This window comes from Micropterus salmoides, unplaced genomic scaffold (genome assembly GCF_014851395.1).
Source record: "Micropterus salmoides isolate LMB-PRFRI ecotype aquatic unplaced genomic scaffold, ASM1485139v1 Ms_hic_scaffold_2, whole genome shotgun sequence".
Lineage (NCBI taxonomy): Eukaryota > Metazoa > Chordata > Actinopteri > Centrarchiformes > Centrarchidae > Micropterus > Micropterus salmoides.
Window position 1 is genome coordinate 23716269 of NW_024041150.1, and position 22494 is coordinate 23738762.

The window sequence follows — 22494 nt, forward strand, 5'->3', positions numbered from 1 at the left end:
GAGCCGCACTATTCCAAAACCTACTTATTTACTCGCCTGAGCCAGGCTAGCCTTCACTTTGAGGCAGTGGGATAATGTGTTGTCAGTGTCTGTGTCAGTTTCAGTATTGTGTGCTAGCCCAGGGGGCCCAGGCAGCCTTGAGTCAGTGCCACGTAGGGTTTGCACAGGGACACATTGGGCACGGTGATGGATAAACCCCTTGGGATTTGTAGGATTCTGCTAGTGAGGGAGAACCAGGCCTGGAACGAAACCAGCCAATGGACTGAGTACTGTCACTCTCTAATCATGCATGGACAGACCAACCCTGAGGAAAAAGAAACAGCAAGTCACTGAGTCTCTGTGTGTGTGCTGTGCTATGTTGGTGCTTCAGTATATGTGTAAACGGGTAAATTCAGAATTCACACAGACTTTTCTTATGTATGTGTGTGTTTTATGTGTCTCCCGTTTTTGCCTTGTTTTCTCTCCTCCTTTGCCTTATGTGTATGTTTACATACATATGGGTGCCAAATTAAAGGGAAAATCATCAAGTGTCTTATTTATGTGTTGGGTGAGCACAAACTGCCAGAACAGCTTCAATGCATCTTGACATAAATTGGACACATCTCTGGGACTTGGACGGATGGAACACTATTCTTGTTCATCATTCAGTTTTGATGATGGTGTTGGAGAGAGCTGTCTTACACGTCAGGCCAAAAATCTATGCTCTATAGACAGATAAATGCCTTATGTCCACTCATGTATTCAGGTTTTTCCTTTCATTTGTCACCTATCGGTATGTCTAAACGCACGCACATCATTAAATGATCTGCTAAAAGCAGATTTTTGCTGTAAATGGTATACCTTGACAACATTTATATATTTTTTTTTTATTGCAGGATGAGCCAACCACGGGGATGGACCCAAAAGCCCGGCGCTTCCTGTGGGACTGCATCCTGAGTATCATCAAAGAGGGACGCTCAGTCATTCTCACATCACACAGGTGCTACATCATCTATTGATTTTCTCTGATGGATTTGCTCTTAACCATCTAAGGTGCAGCCAAAATATTTCCCTCTTCACCAGGGAAAGCAGATCAACCAAATTGTCCGTAATGAAAGAGCGCAAGAATGATGATGATTATTATAATTGACTGGAATTACACTTTAGTTGAAAGGTATTGTTTCCTGGATGGCAGTTAATATTGGCTTCCAGAAACACACAGGCTTCTATAAAGCTTTCATGAAGCATGAGGGCATATTGACTGACTGGTGCTTTTTTTTTTTTTCTCCATGAAAAGACAAACTGTCAATATCAGTGCTGGAGTCTTTTCATTATCCAAGACTACCTGGAGCAAAGTTAGTTTTCCCAACTTTGTCTCCTGTAGTGTGCTTTTGAGTGAAGAAATTAAAAACGATGGCCAGTTGTTGGGGGGGGGGGTTTTGTGAAACTTAATGTCCGAAGTCAACAGGGAACATTTAAGAATTCACAACCCTATTCGTTTCACCGCTTCCCAAATTTCCTGGATTTATGAATCATTTGTGCTCGTGGCAGTCCATGTGAATAATCTGTGCTGCTGTTTCATTTGAAATATATTGTTCTCATTACATGTGTTGCCTTCGTGGATAAAAGCATTTGTTGTTGTCCCGGGCAATGTGGCTGAGCTGCATTCAGTCGTCCATGGCATGACCAGGTGGTTGTGTTTTGTTAAGTGGCAGATTCACCAGGTTTTACAAAGTCATAATCCTAATTGTGCCATTCCTCAGAAAGGCTTCACAGGTTTTGCCTCAACTACAAATGACTCCTGCTCCAGCCCAACACTGAAAGAGAAAAAATTAGATCATAAGAACTACAGATGGTCGCTTCCTCTCCCTCTAATTACCAAATTTGTCGTCCATTTAAGGTGTCAGAGTAGATGTATAAAAATGCTCTAACCCAAACTTTACCTGTAAATGAGAAGGAAAAGTTTCAGTAAGTCAGTAGAGATCTATATTGGCCAAATAATGTGAGCCGACACAGTCTAAGATTAATTATAAAAACCATCTGGGATCAATGTTCTAGCCTTGAAGACAGTACACTTTAGCAATTTATACATTTATCTAGAACAGAAGAGACTAAAGTATTTGGTATTATTGCTGCTTCTCATTTACAAGTCAACTCCTCTTCTTTCAATAGTATGGAGGAGTGTGAAGCACTTTGCACACGCATGGCCATCATGGTAAACGGTCGCTTCATGTGCTTCGGAAGCATCCAGCATCTGAAGAACAGGTAAGGGTCCTTCTTTTACTACTTAGTGTGCTACACCAAGAATAGAATTAAACAAAACTTTAGAGCTCCTCGATTTGAGATGAAAGAAACCCCTTTCTCCCACTGAGGTGTTCTCTTATTTATACTTTATATATAAATAACATACGAACATGTATATTGGTAATAAAAAAGAAAATTATTCATGTCTTTCAGGGAAGAAAAGGAAGAAAAATGCATATTGTTCGTTTTTTAATTAATTGCACTAAGAAGGTTCTATATGAGATGCACAAAGAAAAAAAACACAATTTATCAAAATGTACTAGAGGAACCCTGCATACATTCCACAATGTCAGTATTATAAAAGGTGTACACATATTCGCTCTCTTGCTAAGAGTTAGATGAGAAGACTGATGTCACATGTATATGTCGTTAAGTATAAGGTTAAAGCCAGAAGCTAATTATCTCAGTTTAACATAAAGACTGAAAACAGTGGGGAAACGGCTTACCTGGCATGTTTTTACACATTTTGGACAAAGCCAGGTCTTTTACGCAGAGCTAAGCTAAACAACAGCTCGCTCTGGCTTTATATTTAGTGTACAGACACATTACATAACATTACATCAGACGCTTTTATCCAAAGCGAGTTACATTAGAGGAACAACATACAAGCATCAACAAAGCATCAATACAGTAAGAGATCTACAACTGAAAATACATACTAGTAAGAGCACTAATAAATACTAGTAAGAGCTAATAGCACACATCGCATCAATGGGGATACCTAGGGAAAGAAGTAAGAGTTAACAAAAAGTGCAATCAATACGGGATAATTATAAGGGGATCGAAGAAGAAGAGAACAGGAAGCGCATGTTAGAGGTTAGGAGTTAGAGGTGTTATAATAGAAAGAGATGAGACACAAGACCAGTACCAATCTTGTCACTTCACAGTCTCACTTTTGGCAAGAAAACAAATAAGTGTATATGCCAAAATGTAAAACTTGTAAACCTTTTGTAAACCTTATAATATTATACGCTTACATTTCTATATCCTGAGGTATTCATCTGTTTTGCTTACCAGGATGATTCTTAATTAACCCACATATATGCCCCACATATCTTTGTCTACTAAGCTAAAGATGGTTTTTAATGGAGACTCATCAACATGATTGCATTGATTTCACATGAAAACATCCATATATGCAGACGGTCAGGTTTGTGAGCCTCAGGTTAGTGTCCCAAGTCTTTCACCGTTATCTCAATTCCACACTTGTTTCTCTACAGACCCATAAATTCTATTTCTACCATCCCTGTCCTTATGCACACCCTTAATAGGCTTTGTACCTGTCTCTTAATGCTTTTTGTAATGTCTCCATCACGGATATCTCCTTGCCCTTAACTCTTAGTACTCGGGAACGCTCTCTGATGTTCCTATGACATTTCCCAAGGCTAGCACTTATGCCCTGAGCCCTACATGTAACAGTGAGGCCCATCCATTACCTTAGGTACAGTCTGGTGACATTATTACCACTCCATTGTGTGATCTTGTAAGAGAAAGGACATTCCACACACACACAAGAGCTACATGCACGACAGGAATATGTGGTGGCAATCGTCAGGTGGAGAGAAAGATCAATACACCTGGGACGAGGGGTGGAGCAGACCATTTTTAAAGTTGTGCAGGGGATTAGGGGAAACGGCTGGAACAGCAAGGAGGGGGTAACAGTGTCAAGGGCATTTCACATCAAGAGCGTTAATGTCACCTCATTGGCCTCTGCCTGGAGAGAGAAACGGGAGATTGTAGAAAGGGCTAAAAAAGAGTGTGAACGAGGGAGAGTTGGGAGGGGAAGGGCTAAAGTGGGAGAGTGATGCACTAATCAGCCCCTCCCAGATGTTAGGGCAATTGACAGATCCTCTGTGTCAATTACATCCTGTCTGTGGGTGGACTAGCACAGTGGTGTAAATAATTTATGAACCACGCAGGAGGAATAGGCTAGGTTAGAGCCATGGGGGGCAGGGAAGAAGCAGTAAACAAGGGAGGAGAACAGGGGGTTAACACATGTCCTACTTCACTCAACATGCTATCAGGTAAAAGGGAAGCGCACTTCACAAGACATTCAAGTGAGAGGAAGCCAGATAAGCCTGACGTCTACACCGATTCTTGCCGTGCTTATTTTAGATCTCACACCAGCAATTTACATGCCGCTGAAATGCTATCGCTCAGCTCTTGCCACGCAGTGAATACTTTCTAATTAAGCGTCCCTATCTCCGCTGCGCTTGGTGTAATTAATGTTTCATGAGGTGTGGGACCCTGTTAATGACTGAAAAGGCAATTAAGGACTGTCTTCTCTGTTTTCTTTTCTCGTCACTATCCCGCCACATGTTTGTGCTTCCATGTTGCTCCCCCATCCCACACACACGCACTCCTACCCCTGGTTTAGCATGTTATCCACCATCGTTTAAGTGGTTGTGAGCCTCATCAATCCAGCCTAGCAGGGGGAAAATACTCAATGTCCAGTATTTTGTGTTTGTCTCCACATCTGAGTCCATAATGTGGTGGAAATGGCAGGGCTTGATTCTCGCAAGCTGTTGCCAGTTTGCAGATGGGAAGAGTTCCATCAGACAGCAGGGGTTGAAGCAGAGGGGAGGGGGTGCACGGCGATAGAGGCAGGTGGTGCACGCCACTGTCACACTGCGTGAGTGGCTGACCTGCACCCCCACCCCCCAACATCTCCATCTCTTTCTCATCACAAGCCCCTCAGAGGAGTGCAGAATCTCACTGCGGGGGCAGCTCTCACATTGTGACCCCCCATCGCTCACCCTCCCACATTCTCAGCCCCTTCTCCTTCAAAAACCTCTCACAATATTACCCATATTTATTCCTCCCTCTGCTGCTCTCAGGTGGAAAGGCTTCCAACCCAGCCATCCAAGTGCTTGTTAGTGCTGCCCCCTTTAGTTCAGTAGTGACCCTGCCTTTATCACTGAGATGCCGTTCTGCTGCTTCAACAACCCCCGTCTCTGTGTATCAATCAAGCCCCAAATGAGCCAAAAAAAGCCCATTTAAACTGCTGTAGAGATGGTCAGGCTGAATATTTGGTTTGGGAGGTGGATTCTGAACAGTAAGGCGGCCATTTTAAGAAGCCCCTTCATTATCTTTCCCCATGGCTGTTAAAAACATCCTCCTTACCTGTCCTGATATTGAGACCCTCTAATCAATCACACTCTTAGGAATTTATGAAAGGCTGATGGAGAAGGGGGGGGTAGGCGGTGAATAAGTATTAAAAAAATGTGCAAGAGGCTGTAAATTGTGCTTTAGTACAACAGTGTGCTGGTATGAAAGCTCCCAGATGTTAAGTAAACCCAAATGAAGTGGAGGAACCAATAAAAGGAGCTTCAAAGCTCCCCTATAATCTTGTCAGTTAGGAAGGACACCCTAGCCGATGCAGGATTTTTCACTGATTGATATCATTCATATCCCCTCTTCATAGAGTACCTGCAGTAAGTACACACCACAGCTCTGGAGTCTTATTTTCTCCTTGCTTAAAGCACGTCATGATATAAAAGTGGGGGGTAAAGTGCCTTCAGTGCATTAAGGTAATGCAATGTGGGCGCAGTAGAGTTTTTACAAGAGTGTTGTCTGAAAGTTTGGATCAATTTGGAAGTTGACGTTGAGAAGTCCAATAAACTCCTTCCCACTCACTCCGCGTCGGCTCAGCAGGTGTGCCATTAACTAAATGGTTTACGGCTTTTAAGTGCGTGTCACCAGCGGCGATGGATGACAAAATAATTCTCTTTACCGTTTACAATGCATCAGCAACGTAGGTGTAATTAAGACTCCTAGAACACTGACAGACACAGATGGTGTACTGTATATGTACTGTATGTATCTGAGAGCTGTCGGCACTCAAAATATACAACATCTTTACCCTTGATGGTTAATTCATAGAGAATGTTAATTTATTTGGGATTGTGGTTCTTGTAGAGACGTTTTATCATAGCTTTTTTTGTGCTTAAAAGCAAGACAGACATCTGCATCTACATTTCATCCTTCAAGGTCTGCAGAAATTGCTACATGGCTCTGAGTAGTTTATTATGTCCTTGTGGAACTATGCTTGTTTGAAAATCCTGCAGTAATAACTTTTACAGGCCAGATGATGGCCTTTGTGTATAAATACTTTTGAAACACAATATTGCATGCAACACACCTTGCAAATATGCCATAGAAGCAGTCTGTCACTACTAATCACTGAAAACTTATCACTAAGGAAGGACAGGTGAAACAGTTTTATTTGAACACAATCATTTTACACTTTTCACTCCAACCATAATGATCACTTACACTGAAAATTGAGGCTTGTTCCATTGCCAGAGACCCGTCAGCAAGCATGTGACCATCATTTGCTAGTTTTCACATATTAATTTTAGATGAATCACATATAGACACTGTATATCCAAGGAAGGTTAAAATCAAAGGGCAACTGGTTTTGGTTGAAGATACTTGATGACGTTGAAACGTTTTCAAGTATCTTCAACCAGAACTGAAGAAGCCCCTTGGCTGAGAGGCAAAACATCATCAAGTATCTTCAACCAAAACCAGTTGCCCTTTGATTTTAACCTTCCTTGAAGAACTATGACCTGGAATCTTCACAGACAACACTATATTAGATTTTTTTTTTTTAGTTTAGTGTGTAAGAGGGATTGTAATGTATATTAAAGCTACTCTGTAGTGGTGCTACAGTATGTAGGGATGCTTTGATTTGCAGGCCCCTGTTTGGTTCGTATCTTGTGCTCCACTAGCATGTGCGCAACGATGCACACGAAGCATAAGGCTGACATATTTCAACAGTCTCGTGCTATTCCACCTATTGACAGCTAGCGGTGATAATCTTCAACTTTAACTTTATTGTCACAGAGGTGAAATTTATCTTGTAGCCAGGTAAAACATAGAACTTAGACACACAGATTAAGGTACTTAAAACATGCTAAAATACACAAAACATGTATAAATCAAGAAAACTTTAGACAGATCAGGCAGTTTATCACCACTTATCTTACTGGACACTTTGGCTATATGTTGCAACCTGTTCTTGTCACCTGAGATTACCAAGCCAAGTATAATATAGTAATATAATAATAGGGGAGATGATGACGGGCTTTACCATGGAGCTGTAGAATTTGTGCCTTTTCACAAAATGGCACTGCATTGTCACTCAGTGTTAGCTTATTTATCGGTTTCTTAACTTATTATCAATAATGTGCCAAGAAATATAGCAAAGTGCCATCAAAAGACAAGAAAGAAGATGACCGCTAGCAAAACAAAAATGTTGTTTGCAAAGGACAGAAATGCATTTAACATCTTTGTTAGGCTTTAATTGTGATGTACATTATGATATATTGTATATATGATATTTGAACTGTGAACATACAATATTTGTTAATCAACACATTTGTGAACAACTCCCTACATTGCCAAACTGTCCTTTTCTGATTGGACAAAGATCTATCCCTGTATCCATCCATCCGTCCCCCTGTCCTCACACTTCCTATGGAGCCTCAGCCTGGAGCTCTGTTAGCTCCCCCTCCAGGAACTAAGGAAGTTTTTTTGGATGACTTCCTGCCTGATCAAAGCACCAGACCACCCAGGCTTCACAGTGACCTCTTGCCCCGCATCTGCCCTCCCCCCTGCGGACACAAATACAAGGTTTGGCAGTGGCGAGGGTGACCTTTCTAGACTCCCTCAGATGAAGGAAGGCAGCAGAATTATTTGCTGCCTGTCATGCCCTTATCTGTGTCTGGCTGTTGTTTGTTTTAAATTACATGGAAGAACGACTTTCCAGCGGACCAGGGTGGAAGAGAGGATTGAGGCAGAATAATGAAAATGAACAAGAGAGAACTGCAGCGCAGACATTGCTCTGCCATGCTGTGTTGAGCTGCTGTATCATATCTCTAATGTAAAATATTATGAAAGGATTAGTTATGACAATGTGGTGCAGTCATGTCTTTAAACATAATCTATTCATGATTTTCTCTAAGGCTGGATTCAACCCCAAACTGCAAAGATCTCACTATTAGCTTTTAAATCACTAAGTTAAGCAAATTAATTGTTTTAAGCATGCTGCTTTATTGTTATGACCATGCAGTGTAGTGCAGCCTCTGTTTAAACATATCCAAGCCCACCTTTCCCTACACAGAGTATTTGAGGAGAGCCAAGACAGACAGTGTATCAAAGATGAAAGAACTTGTTTTGTTGTGAATACAGAGGCAGAGTAAAAATGATGAATTTGAAAGAAAGATATTTTTCCCAAAGTGCTATCAAAAGCCCCATGTGTAGCTGCAGAAAGAAAGGAAATAAAAGTAAGGTAGGCAGGGAGAGAGAATGTGGGGAAGCTAATTGATAAGCCCTTTTACTGTCACTGACAAGCAGCATTTGATTACCCACATACGCCCCAAACCATTTCGCCAAACCCTTTCGCCACAATGCTTCCCAGCGTTATTGGATTTTTGCAAAAAATGTTTTTGCATCTTGGCCGAGCTCGGCAGTCCTTGGACAAAGCTCATTTCCTGAGCCGGCAGCTATAATAAACACAAGGGGATTATGGTCATAGTCTTGATTGGATGATGAATTAAGCTTGATGTGTGGGGATGGCTGTGATGTTGTGGTGGGGTCTGATTACAGACTGTGTCGTCTGTTGCATCTTATAAAAATTATCAAAAAATGATGCAGCTTTACACAATGCGAGATGTGTTCTAGCTGTGCACTTAATATAGAATGTATGCTTTACTCATGGAAGATGGTGCTGCGGAAGCAAATCATAACGGATAAGCATTGTTAAAGGGAGAGGTGGACACTGCATGAAATGCAAAGACACAATACTGTATGAAAATATCTCACGAATAGAGTATTTAAGCCACGCATTAAGAATAGTTTTTTATTTTTTTTTCCATAGTTATTCACAATAACATATACAGTGGTCTAAGATTTACACATCCCAACCGTCTTTAAGCATATAGAGCACAATGATATTGTTGTGTTTGGACTCAGTGTACTAAAAATATCTATAATATCTTTTGTTTGACAGTAGATGCCACAAAAGATTTAACGTTTCAACTCAGGATTCAACACTGTACCTTACGAAGAGACAATTTGCAAATTTCAAAAAACATACAATATTTTAAGAAGAGATTTGGGAAATAAATTCAGTTACACTCTTTTGGACTGAGCACCTGGCCATTACACATGTGCATGTTTTTTCACTCTGACTGAAAGTATTAAATAGCCAATTTTATTCATGGACCTTTCATAGTTAAAATGGCCAAATGACCATATTACGTTAACAAGTACCCATTAACAAGAACCCAGTCCTGCTGTTTAAAATCTCTGATTATTATAGTCTTTTATGCCTAATTCCATTGCCACATGGATATCATAATCATGTCACAGTGGAATGTAGCCATGAAAATAACAAATTATAGCTTTTGAATAGTAACAGAAGAAAGATTCTTAAAGAATGACAAAGCAGTGCTGCTATGGTATAATTAGTTTTGCGCAATAATATCAGAGTTGCCATTGAGACCCCCGTTCCTCTGATGACCATGATGATTGTGCTTTTCTTTTCCACTTACTCAGTAGCCGCCTAGCAAAAGAACAGTATATCATAGCAAGGTCGAGCAGGGCTCAGGTCAGTGCAGAGTATAATTTGGAACAGTTGAAGGGCTGTCTACAGGGCAGCTGCTTAATTAAGTGTTAAATATAAAATACTTGCAGGGCTCCCATAGTTGTATCCACATAATATGTCTGAGTTTCATGGGGATGCTTTTGATCACCTACAGTGTGCGGCCCCTGAGGAGATCACAGTGCAGGAACAGTTCTCAGATCCTCCCTATACAGTATATGTGGTTGTGAAAGGATTGCATGCCATGCGGTCTATTGCATCATAGAATGGGAAACAGTCCAGTCATTGCTGTGCATCGTCTGCAATCTTGTGCCTCGTTTTGAGACGTTTTATTTCCCCCTTACATTGTAGCAAATTAAAATGAAATATGTATATATTTGCTAATGTTGTTTTTAACGATTCCAGATGCTAACTAACACAAAATCTTAGCAAGGCTTTGTAATTTCCTCACCTCAATCTGGGGATGGTGATAATGATGTAGCAGGTGATTGGTTCAGATGCCAGCTTCTGTAGCTTTACTGTATGTGAATATACATCCGATATCCGATCACAGCATGTTTTCTGGCCTGTCCAGTCAGAATGCAAGAAAACCCAACCTAAGGAGGCTACAGACCTGCCAGTCAATGTGTCTTGACAAGTTTCGAATCTGAAAGTAGCATTAAAAAGACATTCTCGGTGGAAATAAGCAGTCTCACATACAATTTATCAATCACACTATTATTGCACTGCAGCTCTTCAACTTCAACAAGTCCTGTTTTAACTAAAGGGATTCTGCTATCCATGGAGTCTACTCATTGTGCTTCTCAGCACCAGCACAGAGCTTCACTTCCCCTCTCACTCCCTTTGGGATCGTGTAGGCCTGCAGTTTATTCACCATATCTCTAATTGCCTCTAAGGGAGCCTCTGCCTCTCGTTGCATGTAGCTCTGTACTAGCCCACAATGGACATTTCCATGAGTAAATCCAACATTAGGGAATTAATTAGGCAGAAAACAATGGGTCATAAGAGTGCTAACGACAGAATAACAAGGCACGCAGTCTTATTTGGTGCTCACCAGACGTAGCATACAACAGGGAAGATGCAGAATGCTAATTAGCTTTAGAGCTTAGCTATGGCCCATTTTCAGCGGTGACAATATTTTATGTCCAAGATACTGCTCATGTTGTAAAGTTTTACCAGTAGACCGTGTTGACATGTCTTCAAACCCTGGCTAGTCAATGAAGCAAGCACAATTTCTCTGCATTACTTATCATATACTACAAATAATTTAGGTTGTTTGTATGTTCAGATTATTAAAGAAGCAATTTTAGCAGAACAAGCTGTAAACACAACATTGCTATATTGTCATCTTCTCATTGTTAGCCAACAGTCAGGTATTTACACATCCTGTAGACACTGAGAAACATCAACATTGATTTGGAGTGGTCTCTCTGGAGACTCGTCAAATGTAAATCAAATATAAATGCTCCTTTCAGCTCGGTTTTGGTCTCCACCAGCTTCTGAGGGAAATATCTGGCCCTTGAGCTGCCAAATGCTCCAATCTGTTCACCAGTTATTGGGACTGAACCAAAACAATGAGCTAAAAGACACATTTTAGCTTTGTGATGCTAAAACACTCCATAGCTGAGGGAAAGTGCAGAGTTAGGGGATAATTCTCTGTGGGTTAATCGCTACTGACAACCCTTTCACATTAAACATAATCATTTGTTGTATGTAAACACCTTACAGTTTTTCTCGATTGCTTAAACACATTTCTTGAAATGATGCCTCTTTTTCTCGAAACTCTAAACACAAATCCACTACTTCTCACACAATTCCCCAAACATCCTATTTTTAGGTCAAAATGAAGCTCTCCACTCAAAACCATTAAATTATGCTGAAAAACCAAACTTTGCCCACAGATATGACACACAAGCACTCAAACACTCACACACACTACAACACAGTTTTACTCACTGGTGAGATAAATTCAAAACAATACTACAAAAACCGATCTATTAGTAATGTTGCTTTTGGTTCTCCCCCTCAGAAACCTTTTCACATGATGAACACAACAAAAGAAATGACAAATGTATACATTTGTACATTTGCACACATTTTTTAATCCTTAGTGTGCTGTACAGAACACTCTGACTGACTCTGGCCCTTTTATTTAGCTATTGAAGCGTTTGATTGGTGTGTTATCAATTATGACTCTTTGTGTTTCCACCTGGGTAGTTGAGCTAATTGAGCTCAACCTGTGCTGATTGAGTGAACAATATCAGATGGCTTTGCTTTCTCAATGACCACATGGTGTAGGCAATGAGAAATGAAGGCATATGGGTGTGCTTTTGGAAAAATGGAGTTATGCTTTTTAAATTTTAGTTCAAAAGCCTGCTTATAGTGTTTATGCAATGGATATAACCTGTAATCCGAGCAGCTTTAAAGCAGAAATCCATAATTTTCCATAGGTTGTGGGGCTTCTACAGCAGCAAAATACTGTAAACGGCTTTCAAATTAAAGAAATGGCAGACTATTCAGATTTCCCTTCCACAAATTGTTCAACATGCATTTGCCAACACAAGCTCTACCTCTGTTTAGTGATCTCACATAATTATTATTGCTCGTCAGGTAACACTAAGTGGCTGGCATGCCTAAATAATTATAACATTACCTATCCAAAATAAAATGCATTGTCTTTAAATTCTTTTTATCCTTTAGTTGTTTTCAACCATGCATATGCTTCTTATCTAATATTCACTCGTGTCTAAAAGCAATTTCTGTCTCATCTCTTTTGGCTTTTCTGCTTGACTCAGATTGATGCTTTCTTTTACATTGGGTGCAGAAGATTGTGTTGAAACCTAGTATTACTTGAAAAATTGAAAAGTTTATCCATCAGCAAGCAACTTTGTTGTACTGTTGAAGTCAAGCTGCTTTTGCTCTCAGCTGCTTGTGACTCAGCTGCTCCTCCAGCTCACCACATCCAGGAAGCTTGAAATAGCAGGGGATATGAGACCAATTATATTTTGTCATCTCTTTTGCTTCCTGTCTCGTCTCTTTCTTCCAGCACACCAGCCTATTATCCATCACACTGTGCTGTGACCACAGGGGGAAAGAAAAGTTTGTTATTTAGATGACCAGCCGTGAGCAATTTGGCACTGGCAACCTTGTTTGCAGTTCTGTTTTTGTACTGAACACTTAATTGTGGCCTCTTGCTCTAGGTTTGGTGATGGCTACACAGTGATCGTGAGGGTTGGTGGCTCTCCTCCCGTGTTGACGCCAGTTGAGGACTTCATGCAGCAGAACTTCCCAGGCAGCGTCCTGAAGGAGAAGCATCACAACACGCTGCAGTATCAGCTCCCATACACACAGGGAGCTTTGGCCAACATCTTCAGCCAGTTCACCATCCATCAGCACAGTCTGGGTGTGGAAGACTACTCTGTGTCTCAGACCACTCTGGATCAGGTAAGGCCCAGAAAATGGGATAAGTTAAACTTTTTGACGAGTCTTTGAAGTGTGTCTAATTTCATTTCATAGTTTCATTCTAGCCATTTGACAGGTACAACATCAAGGATTTATTTGTTGTTGTCTTTTTTTAAATAACCACTGTCATGTTTAAGAAAAGTGCAAGAAACCACAACCTGATTTTGTTTCCAAAAGCCAGTTGCAAGAAATATGTTCAGAAAACATTTTCTTAAAAAGTCCTACAAACTTTATAGGAATAAAAAAGTGTGGCCATTACTCACTGTAGTAAAGCATATACTGCATATAAGTTACTAAAGCCTGGGCACAACACAGGTGCAGACTGAGCACAATACAGTATAGATAAAATTTAGCTTCAATTTAGATTTGTGGAGTCTACCAATAGACTTTATTCTACATCATTCCCCCTGACATATGTAAGTGAAAGGATGACAGACAGCACATTGAGGCCTGCAGATATTCAGGGTATAATAATAGACATTTCTGGCTATTAGGGAGAAATTATGCCGCAGACTTTAGGCTATTTATCAGGCTTATTCAGCTGAACCTATGACATATGACGTCACTTCTTCTTTGCTTTTCTTCATCTAATTTGTGGACATTAAAGTTTTGCAGACATCTTTCACAAAGGACTTTAAGGCTTTGTTTTATCTTAGCACTTATCATCACCATGCAGGAGAGTGAATACATTGTAAAGCCATAGACCAGAAGTTTTCAAAGTGGGAGGTGGGCCTACCCAGGGGGGGTCCAAACTGTTTCAGGGGAGGTTCAGTGAATGGAAGTGGGGGGGCTTTTTCTAAGCTTTGTCTGCGGGGAGTCTCAGACTTTGAAAACCCCTGCCACAGACTAACTAAGTATGAATGTTCAATTGAGATTGAGTAATGTACTGGTCTCATTCACTAACAAAGACCACGCCTACGAACGTAGAAGGTTAACAATGGTTTATTGCTTGTAATGGGGCCGAGATAGATTGCATGAAAAGAACGGATCGAGTGCCCGGAGGGTGGGCTGAGGGATGTAGGGATGGGGAGAGGGTCGAGGGATGAGGGGTAGGGGTCGAGGTGTGGTGGATGAAGGGTTCAGGGGAAGACAGGTGGGGGATGAAGGGGAGGAGTCAGATCCGCGGCGATGGATGCGTGAATGAAGAGCAGACCGGTGTCTACTGGTGAGAAGGTGTGCGGGAACCGGTGGAGCCGTCTCTTAGTCCGCGGACGTGCAGAAACCTGTATGCAAACAAAGAGAGGGAAGGGAGCATAGGGAGAGAGAGGGAAAAGAAAGGGATTTGGGTGTGAGGGATGAGAAAGCCTAGATGAGGGGAGGTGAACGGAGAAGGTGCGCTTAAGTACTAGGTGTGCGGAAATTGGATGAGTTTGAGGCGTGGCCTTAGTTCCCGAATTTAGTTTATAAAACTTCACTTTGTGATGGATCTCTGTCATACCAGCTGTTGAGAGCATACTGGGGAAAAAAGCTTCCCATTTCACATTGTAGCTGATTATTAAATATGATTTTGGTATTTTGCCCCAAGTCGCTGCATAGATTAACCCATGCTTTTTTTTTCTAGAGGTGAATATACTGCCCCTTTGATCAGTATCCCATAGTATCATTCTCCAAGGTAAATGTAAAAAAGTAATCAACTGAAACCTCTTTGTCTCCATTCATTGTTACTACTACAGAAAGCCAGCAACACATGTATTCCAATCTCTCAGTTTTCATCTCTACCGTCAGAAATTGTGGCAATATATTTGCAAATAATATTCACAAGGCTTTACCCACACAGAGTCCATGCTGTGCTTTTTTCTCTTGTGCACATGGTTTGCCCACGTGTGGCTATGCACTGGGAAAAACATGTTTCTAATGTTAACCCGAAGCCTCTGAAAAGCGCACTCCATAATGTGTGAAACATTTCTGCTGAGTAGTTATAGTGTGAATTGTGGAAACTTGCTTATTTCCAAAAGGCACAGACTGATGACAAATATTCCTTTATACAAATTAAGTGTTATTGATGCATGAGTCCCTCTGCTAGCCGTAAAGTATTTTGAGCTTGTACAGTAGCAGGGGATGCACCGTTTGATTCCAAATTTAACTTGTGACATGGAAAAAATGTGGGCTGACTGTAGTCAATCCAGGGTCATGTTCTATTGTCCTACTGTTATTCTGTGGCATGTCAACTCAGTTAAACAGATCATTAGGTCATCAGTCAATGCATTCAGCAATTTAAGTGCTCTCAGTTAATGCAAGTCTGTTCAGTCCATGGTAAGATTTAAAGATCTCTGATTGCCTACACATTGTCTTCTCGCATTAAGGCTGTGAGACTGACCAATGACGACTACACTGAGCCAAGATAGTTCAGCAGCCAGGTCCCAGTATCGATCAAGAATCTGCACTGAGGTTTTTTTTTGTTGTTGTTGTTTTTATATCTACAAAGCCCCTTCAGCCAGTGCTTTTTTTATTTCCAGCCCTATTGCACTAGCTAGACCCCCTGATTGGTGAGATAAACTGAACCCTGCATGTTACGGACTGGCTCCACCTTGTGTTTTCCAAATGGCCCCGGGGGCCTGATGCAATCAGGCACTCAGAGGCGAGTGTGAGTGTGTCTGGTCTTGCAAGCCTGCCATTAGCTCAGCAGCAGATGACTGGGTGGGAGGTGAGGAGGACCTCTGAGCAGCCCAGAAAGGTCATCGGTCCACTCCACCACGTGGGGGAAAAGCACCTCTTCATGGATTTTAAAAAATACAGACAGAGATGTTTGTACCTTTCAGTGTTGTATTTAAATCAAATTATGTGATATAAAGAATACTAAAGGGATGGGACATTTCATTATCAACATGATCCCCTTGTGGATAAGCCCTAATTCAAGATAAAACCATCTTTTGCAGCATTATTTAAGTGAAATATGCCCTTTAGGGGGCAATTAGCCTACCACTATGACAGGAAAGGAATTTATGAAATAAAGTTAAATACTTTAAGTGAGTGTGGGTTACAATCAGATTCCTATTTCCACTTCATTTCATTGGTTTTCAGCAACACTACTACCTCTAACCTTGCGTAATGTCTGTTTTAACTTTTTCGTCATCTCGCCCCACATTCTACACTGGTCAATATTTACCAGATCAGAGGCAGTAAATAAATCATACTTGAACCAGGAGGTCATAGTATTAAAACACAGAGGGGAGGACTGGAGAACCTGTGGAGACCCAGACTGTCACCTTTCAGCTGGTGATTTATAGAGAAATGCCTTGACCTATAGTGTAACAACTGGCTTGCACTACAATTAATATTGATCCACACAGACTGGAGCTCAGGAGCTAACCCTGATGGCCAAGACGGTGAAGAGCATATAGCGCATTTGAAAGAAAAATGTGACTTTCTGTCTTTAGAAGCAGACTGTGTGGCAGGAATGTGAAGTATTTGGTCATTTGTGTGTAGACAATGGTCCACATTCAACCTTGTCACTACTGCACGCTCTGAAGCAGGTGGTCTTTTTGTTTCAGAATATATGTAGTCTTAATTATCACTTGCACTTTCCTGCATTCTTATGTTCAGCCCAAATGTTATTTAATTTCATGTATTTTGCTTTTCTGGCTAGAGAATAGTCCTGATTGAATTCCTTCCCCTGTCAGAAGCTAACATGCTTTCACACAATGTGACTATTGGTAATTTACAGTCCATCCTATTGCCTGTTAACTATAGTAAATGTTAGACGCAGCCCTACTATAGATCCATCCATCCATCGTCAACCGCTTATCCTGCGTACAGGGTCGCGGGCCTATTATAGATGTCTAAATAATATATTTTCTAGGTAATAAATAAAAATAAGTTATAAAAATATCAATTATAGGTATGATGATAATGTGTGAAGATGCTTACAAGCCTATGTGAATGTATATTAATGCTTTAATGATTTATAAAAGCTTTTAACCACATGCATTCTAGTTTAGACTAAAGCAAACTCTTCCACCACTAAAGAACATTTCAAGTAGCATGGCAAAGCATGGACATGTGGATCACATGTATATAAAAATAGCCATTTTACATTCTGCAAGGACTCAGTTTGATCTACAGGAGAGGTTAATTGGGTGATTCACGTCCTACCCCTCCTCTGTTCTGCCTCAACGGGCATCAAACAAACACCCAAATGTATCTCCTGTAATGTAATTAATGTCTGTATCCATCTGTTATTAAGAAAATGCCACTCAACAGCACTGGTGCATGACGATTAGGTCATGAATGGATGGTTGGCTAAATACAGAAAGTGTGCATTATAGCAAAGTCACATCACAAAGCAGGGGATGAATTTACCATGGTCATCTCAGTCAGAAATGCTTTAAACCGCACCATTGAAGCACTTATCTCCTTGCCGAAAGTTAAATTCACACAGTACTTACAAATTCTATTGCAAAACTATATAGCCTTGACTATGAATATGAAATGCTGTGCATGCCTCAGCACATCAAGCCAATATCAGCCAGTGGCAGGGTCAGAGGCCGAAAAATGGATGGAGGGTGTATTTGTTGCTACTGTCATTCTTTTACTCTTACTCATTCTGCCCCGATAAGATGCCTTGACAAATGTGACCTTGATACACATTGCTGATGGTTGGAAATCACACACACACAGAAGCGTACTTTAGCCTCGGGCGTTCTGCAGACATAGCTTGCTTCTCCGTTACAAGGTAGTCTGCTGTTTTGCTTTTTTACACCCAACTAGCCACCAGCTCCATGAACTTTGAGGTCAGGAAGCTTTACATGTGTAGGGACCATATTCCAATAAAATCATAGTTTGAACAAGCAGTGTTGGTGGGATAAGAGTTGTTGCTTATGCTTTACAATATGTGAAGTGGCAAAAGCCTGTTCTACCTTGGAGTGAACAAAGGACCATAATCCGCTCTTGTATAATTAGAATTTCTCTCTAGAACCATGGCAATTAGATTGCATGAAATCCCGAGTTTAAACTGTTGTTCGACTCCTTAGTTAAAACCAGGTTCAAATAGTAAAAGAGCAGAATTTGCCACCACGCATTACTACTGCCAACCTGCCCTTGAGCAAGGCATTTAACCCCGAACTGCTTCAGCTGGTCTGATACACATATAGTGTTTGTACTGGGCTGCTTCTAAGAGTGACTTTGAAGCACAGTTTTTCTGTGCTCAGAAAACATTTAGGAAATATCAGCTGTAATAATACTATAGGTATTCTGAAGGGACTAGAACCATGAAATCAAGGTTGAGAGTAGGACTTTATGTCTGATGATCAGTACTTAACATAGTTACACTTACACCCATGCACTAAAAAGTACATTACATTTTTGTTCATATGGTTGAAATCATATGGTTCCATATTAAAGGAATGGTTCGACATTTTAGCAAATATGCTATCACTTTCTTGTGGATGAGAAGATCGACATCATTCTCTGGTCTGTGTGTTAAGTACTGAGTTAGAGCCAGGAGGCAATTCGCCTAGCTTAGCAAAAAGACAGGGGTAAACTGCTAGCCCGGTTCTGCTCAAAGGTAAAAAACAAACAAAGAAAACAAAACTGCCTAGCAGCACCTCTAAAACGTCTTTAAATTTTGTATGAATACAAACAACAACAAATAGAAATGTAAAAACAAATTTGTGGGGGGTATTTTATTAATTTTATTTATAAGCATCTGAAGACCCTTTACAGGGAGCTACGGTAAGCTAATTGTTACGTAATGTACAGATATGAGAGTGGGATTGATCTGAAAACAAATAGGTGTTTGCTATTTATTAAAGGTTTCAGTGTATATAGTAAATGACCATAGCCTATTCCATGAGCAATGGCTATGCCCCCTGTTCCACATTTTCACCACCAAAGACAAAGATATTACACCGTTAACACATCAGAGTAATTGGCAAACCCCGTCCTTTGTTCAAAAAATTGCATTTACCAGTGTTAATAAGACTTTTTCTCTTTATCATTAACATTAAATTATAAGGGTACTGATTATATAAATTGGCTAATTAAAAACAGAGGCTTCAAAGGCTGACAGGATAGGTCTTTATTACCCAGTCTTCATTATCTGAGCTTCTCAAAAACAAAAGCCCAAAAGGATACTATTGTTTATTTCTGTTCGTTTATGCTCTGTCCCATTTCATTTACTGGCGAGTGTGTAGCTGTGAAGAGTGATTTAATTCATAGGGAGTCGTAGTTTCTGTGATGGAATTGGTCTGAGAGATCTTTTATGTCTTTTTTTTCCCCCCCATTGAGATTTTAAATACAATCTAGTAATTCACATACCCTTTTATATTCACACAGCCACTGAAATTCTTTTAATGAAAAAGCAATGCTCTTATCATTTTATATGATCCTCTTTGTTCTTTTTTTCCTGTTGAGTAAAAATCCCTGCGTGAAGCTTTACCACAACAGACAGCTAATGCTAAGAGAATAAAAATCCTAGACTACAGTGATGTTTACAGCACAATGAAATACACACAGCTTTTTTATGAACGCCATAGGATTGATTTCCTCTGACATTAAATGGGCATCACAGAGAGAAGAATGATTGTTTTATTCTCTTTCTCAGCTGGTCAAAGATGTCAAACTGACATTCACTGTGTGAGCCTAGACGCTTACTTGATGCTTCACAGCCCTTGTCTGGCTACTCATTCACATGCACCCCGTCGTCTGTACTACTAGTTCTGTTTGTTTTAGAGGCAGAGGGCGAGGGAGAGCAAAAATGAGACGGGTAGAGAAATGTCGTCAGGCCCTTCAGTTATGTGTGTATTATACGTTTTATTTATCTTGAATTTGCCTTTAAGTGCCTTCTTTTCCTCATTGAAATTCCAGGTCTTTGTAAACTTTGCAAAGCACCAGCATGGGGAGAAGGACCTCGAGGCCCATGACAACCCAGTGGACACTTCAGATGAGCTGCCATTCGAGTCTGTTAAGACCTCCCAAGAAGCAGAGAAGGTGTAACACCAAACTTGTCACTTTTGCACAGCCTTGTTTAGAGACCGAGCGTACTAATGCCTGGAACTGGTCAACAGTGACATTTTATTATTTATGGTGGCTTCCATAACTATTTCTACCCATGCTTAACCATCTATAACATAACTAATCCAAAACATGTTAAACTATAAATGTCTTTAACTTAAAATTAAATGTTATTTCTGTCTAAGAACTGTATTTTCTTAAGTCTAAAAGAAATATTTTATTTTCTCAAATAGCTAAAAAGGTTGTTTCAGAAATGTTTATGTTCAACAACTGACACAATGCAGTGTGCAACTAACACAGTTTGATTTTGTTTTGAGTGTACTGCTGACCTTTCTATACCTCAGGAGGACTGAATGATCCTCTGAAAGCATCATACATTGCACTGTATTTAGGATATCTCAGGAATGAACTTCAAATTTAATTATATTTCTTTACATTTACATCTTCACAAAATTAATGATATTTTGCATGGTACAACTATATAAAAGAGTAGATGCGGCCCTGATGTGTTTCAGTGGGTGAGCAGGTCAAATATCGAGCTCCATACTGATTAATAGTTGAATCACCTATTGACATTTATAGACATATCAAAGAATACTCAGAAGCGACTAATCTAGGAATATTTGTCAACACAAATCATAAAAGGCATTTATCCATAGTTGTTTCCAACCTCACACTGTGATTCGCCGACAGGCGCTTGATGATTACCTGTGATATTAAAATTAATAACAACAACTCTGTCAGATGTGTTGACTCTGAATGTCTGAATGAGCCTCCAGTGAGCTGTAGATGGTGTTTAATGAACGACACTGAGGTTTATGGCAGTGGGACAATGCAGAGTCAGAGTCAACCAGCTGTCAAACATGTCTGCAAGAAAGACAGCACGTCCCATGCGTGCACCAGCCACGACATTCGAGGCATTGCTGTCTGTTTGTATCATGAATATAACCGGAGACATATCAGAAATACCTCTCAACAATTACTAATGAATCTAGATGAAGGAGATTTTTTAATGGACTGCTTGCTGGTATTGGCGCTGGTGTGTTTGTCTATGACCTCTAGACATTTAGTGGCACTATGATAGAATACAGCACTCCGTCTCATGCACAGAGCTCCAAGGTTAAAGTGAATATATTGTGTCACAATGTGCCTTTTAAACACCCATTGACAGCCCTTATCAATCAACATTGACACTGGATAGCAGCATGCCTTATTTCTAATAACAAAAATGTAAAGTTTTTAAACTGTAAAATGGCTTTTCTGTTAATTACACAACACAGCTGTTTTTTAATGTTATATGTGCAATTTTGACTCAGGAATCTGCAGGGAAAGCGTTATTCATACTAAAGTCTTGTTATTTTCCCAATGCATTTTGCTTATGCAGCTTACATTACTTGGCACTTACTTCAGAATGTAAATACTTCTTCAATTCACCACTCACGGGCGGTCTGGTTTACCTTGAGAGCTTGACATAATTTGTATGCTGTGCTAAGTCCTCACATTACTATAATGCCCGCTGAATAGAATAATGACAAATATTTGCACTGAATATTGATTCATGTCAAGACAGATTAATAAACATTTACACAAATTGTAATGCCTCTCTGACTTTAATTTTTGCACATTGCTTTATTTGTCAGCTGATTAATTGGGTCCCAGTTTGTTTTATTGTCCTTCTTTTCACTCCTTCCTGTCTTTCACTTTGAGTGTAGCTTTCAGATGCAGGCTCACATTTGTTGAGTCTCTCGTGCGTCCATCCTTAAACTGAGACCATGGGATGCCAGAATACAGACTGCTAGGGATTGGGTAAGACATTTTATTTCCCATTTAGTGGAGTCGCTCCTTCTCAAAGGGGAAGAGACATTTTGTCTGCCAGATGCCTGAGAGTACATTCATTCTCATGTCAAACGATCACACATTCATTCACATTCATTGCAATATCACAAAATACGTGGCTCGTTTTGGAACAGTCTGTCCTCTACCACATTTCCTGTTTTTGCCTTTTTCTAGATCAGACAATCGGACCGTGGCTGATCTGTTTAAGTGTCTGCTCTCAGTCTAAATGATATGAGGTATATGGATTGCTATATTTTTTATATTATGTTTTCTCTCTCAGATGCAATCCTCAGTAAGTTTATGCCAACTCCAACCGGTTTGTAGTTTTCGCTGTGTATCATCTTGGCCCACAG

The 22494-nt window shown here is 40.3% G+C and overlaps 1 protein-coding gene across 2 annotated transcripts in view; it reads left to right on the forward strand.

Annotated features, from left to right (window-relative positions):
- Positions 1–21902, forward strand: part of LOC119911855 (phospholipid-transporting ATPase ABCA1-like) — a 172056-nt gene extending 150154 nt beyond the window's left edge. For both annotated transcript variants that reach the window (XM_038730823.1, XM_038730824.1), the window contains exons 47-50: positions 876–979; positions 2152–2244; positions 13093–13336; positions 20159–21902. In XM_038730823.1, the coding sequence (XP_038586751.1) occupies positions 876–979; positions 2152–2244; positions 13093–13336; positions 20159–20287 (570 nt within the window). In that variant the 3' untranslated portion in view covers positions 20288–21902. The remainder of the gene's footprint in view (positions 1–875; positions 980–2151; positions 2245–13092; positions 13337–20158) is intronic.
- Positions 21903–22494: the final 592 nt, after the last annotated feature.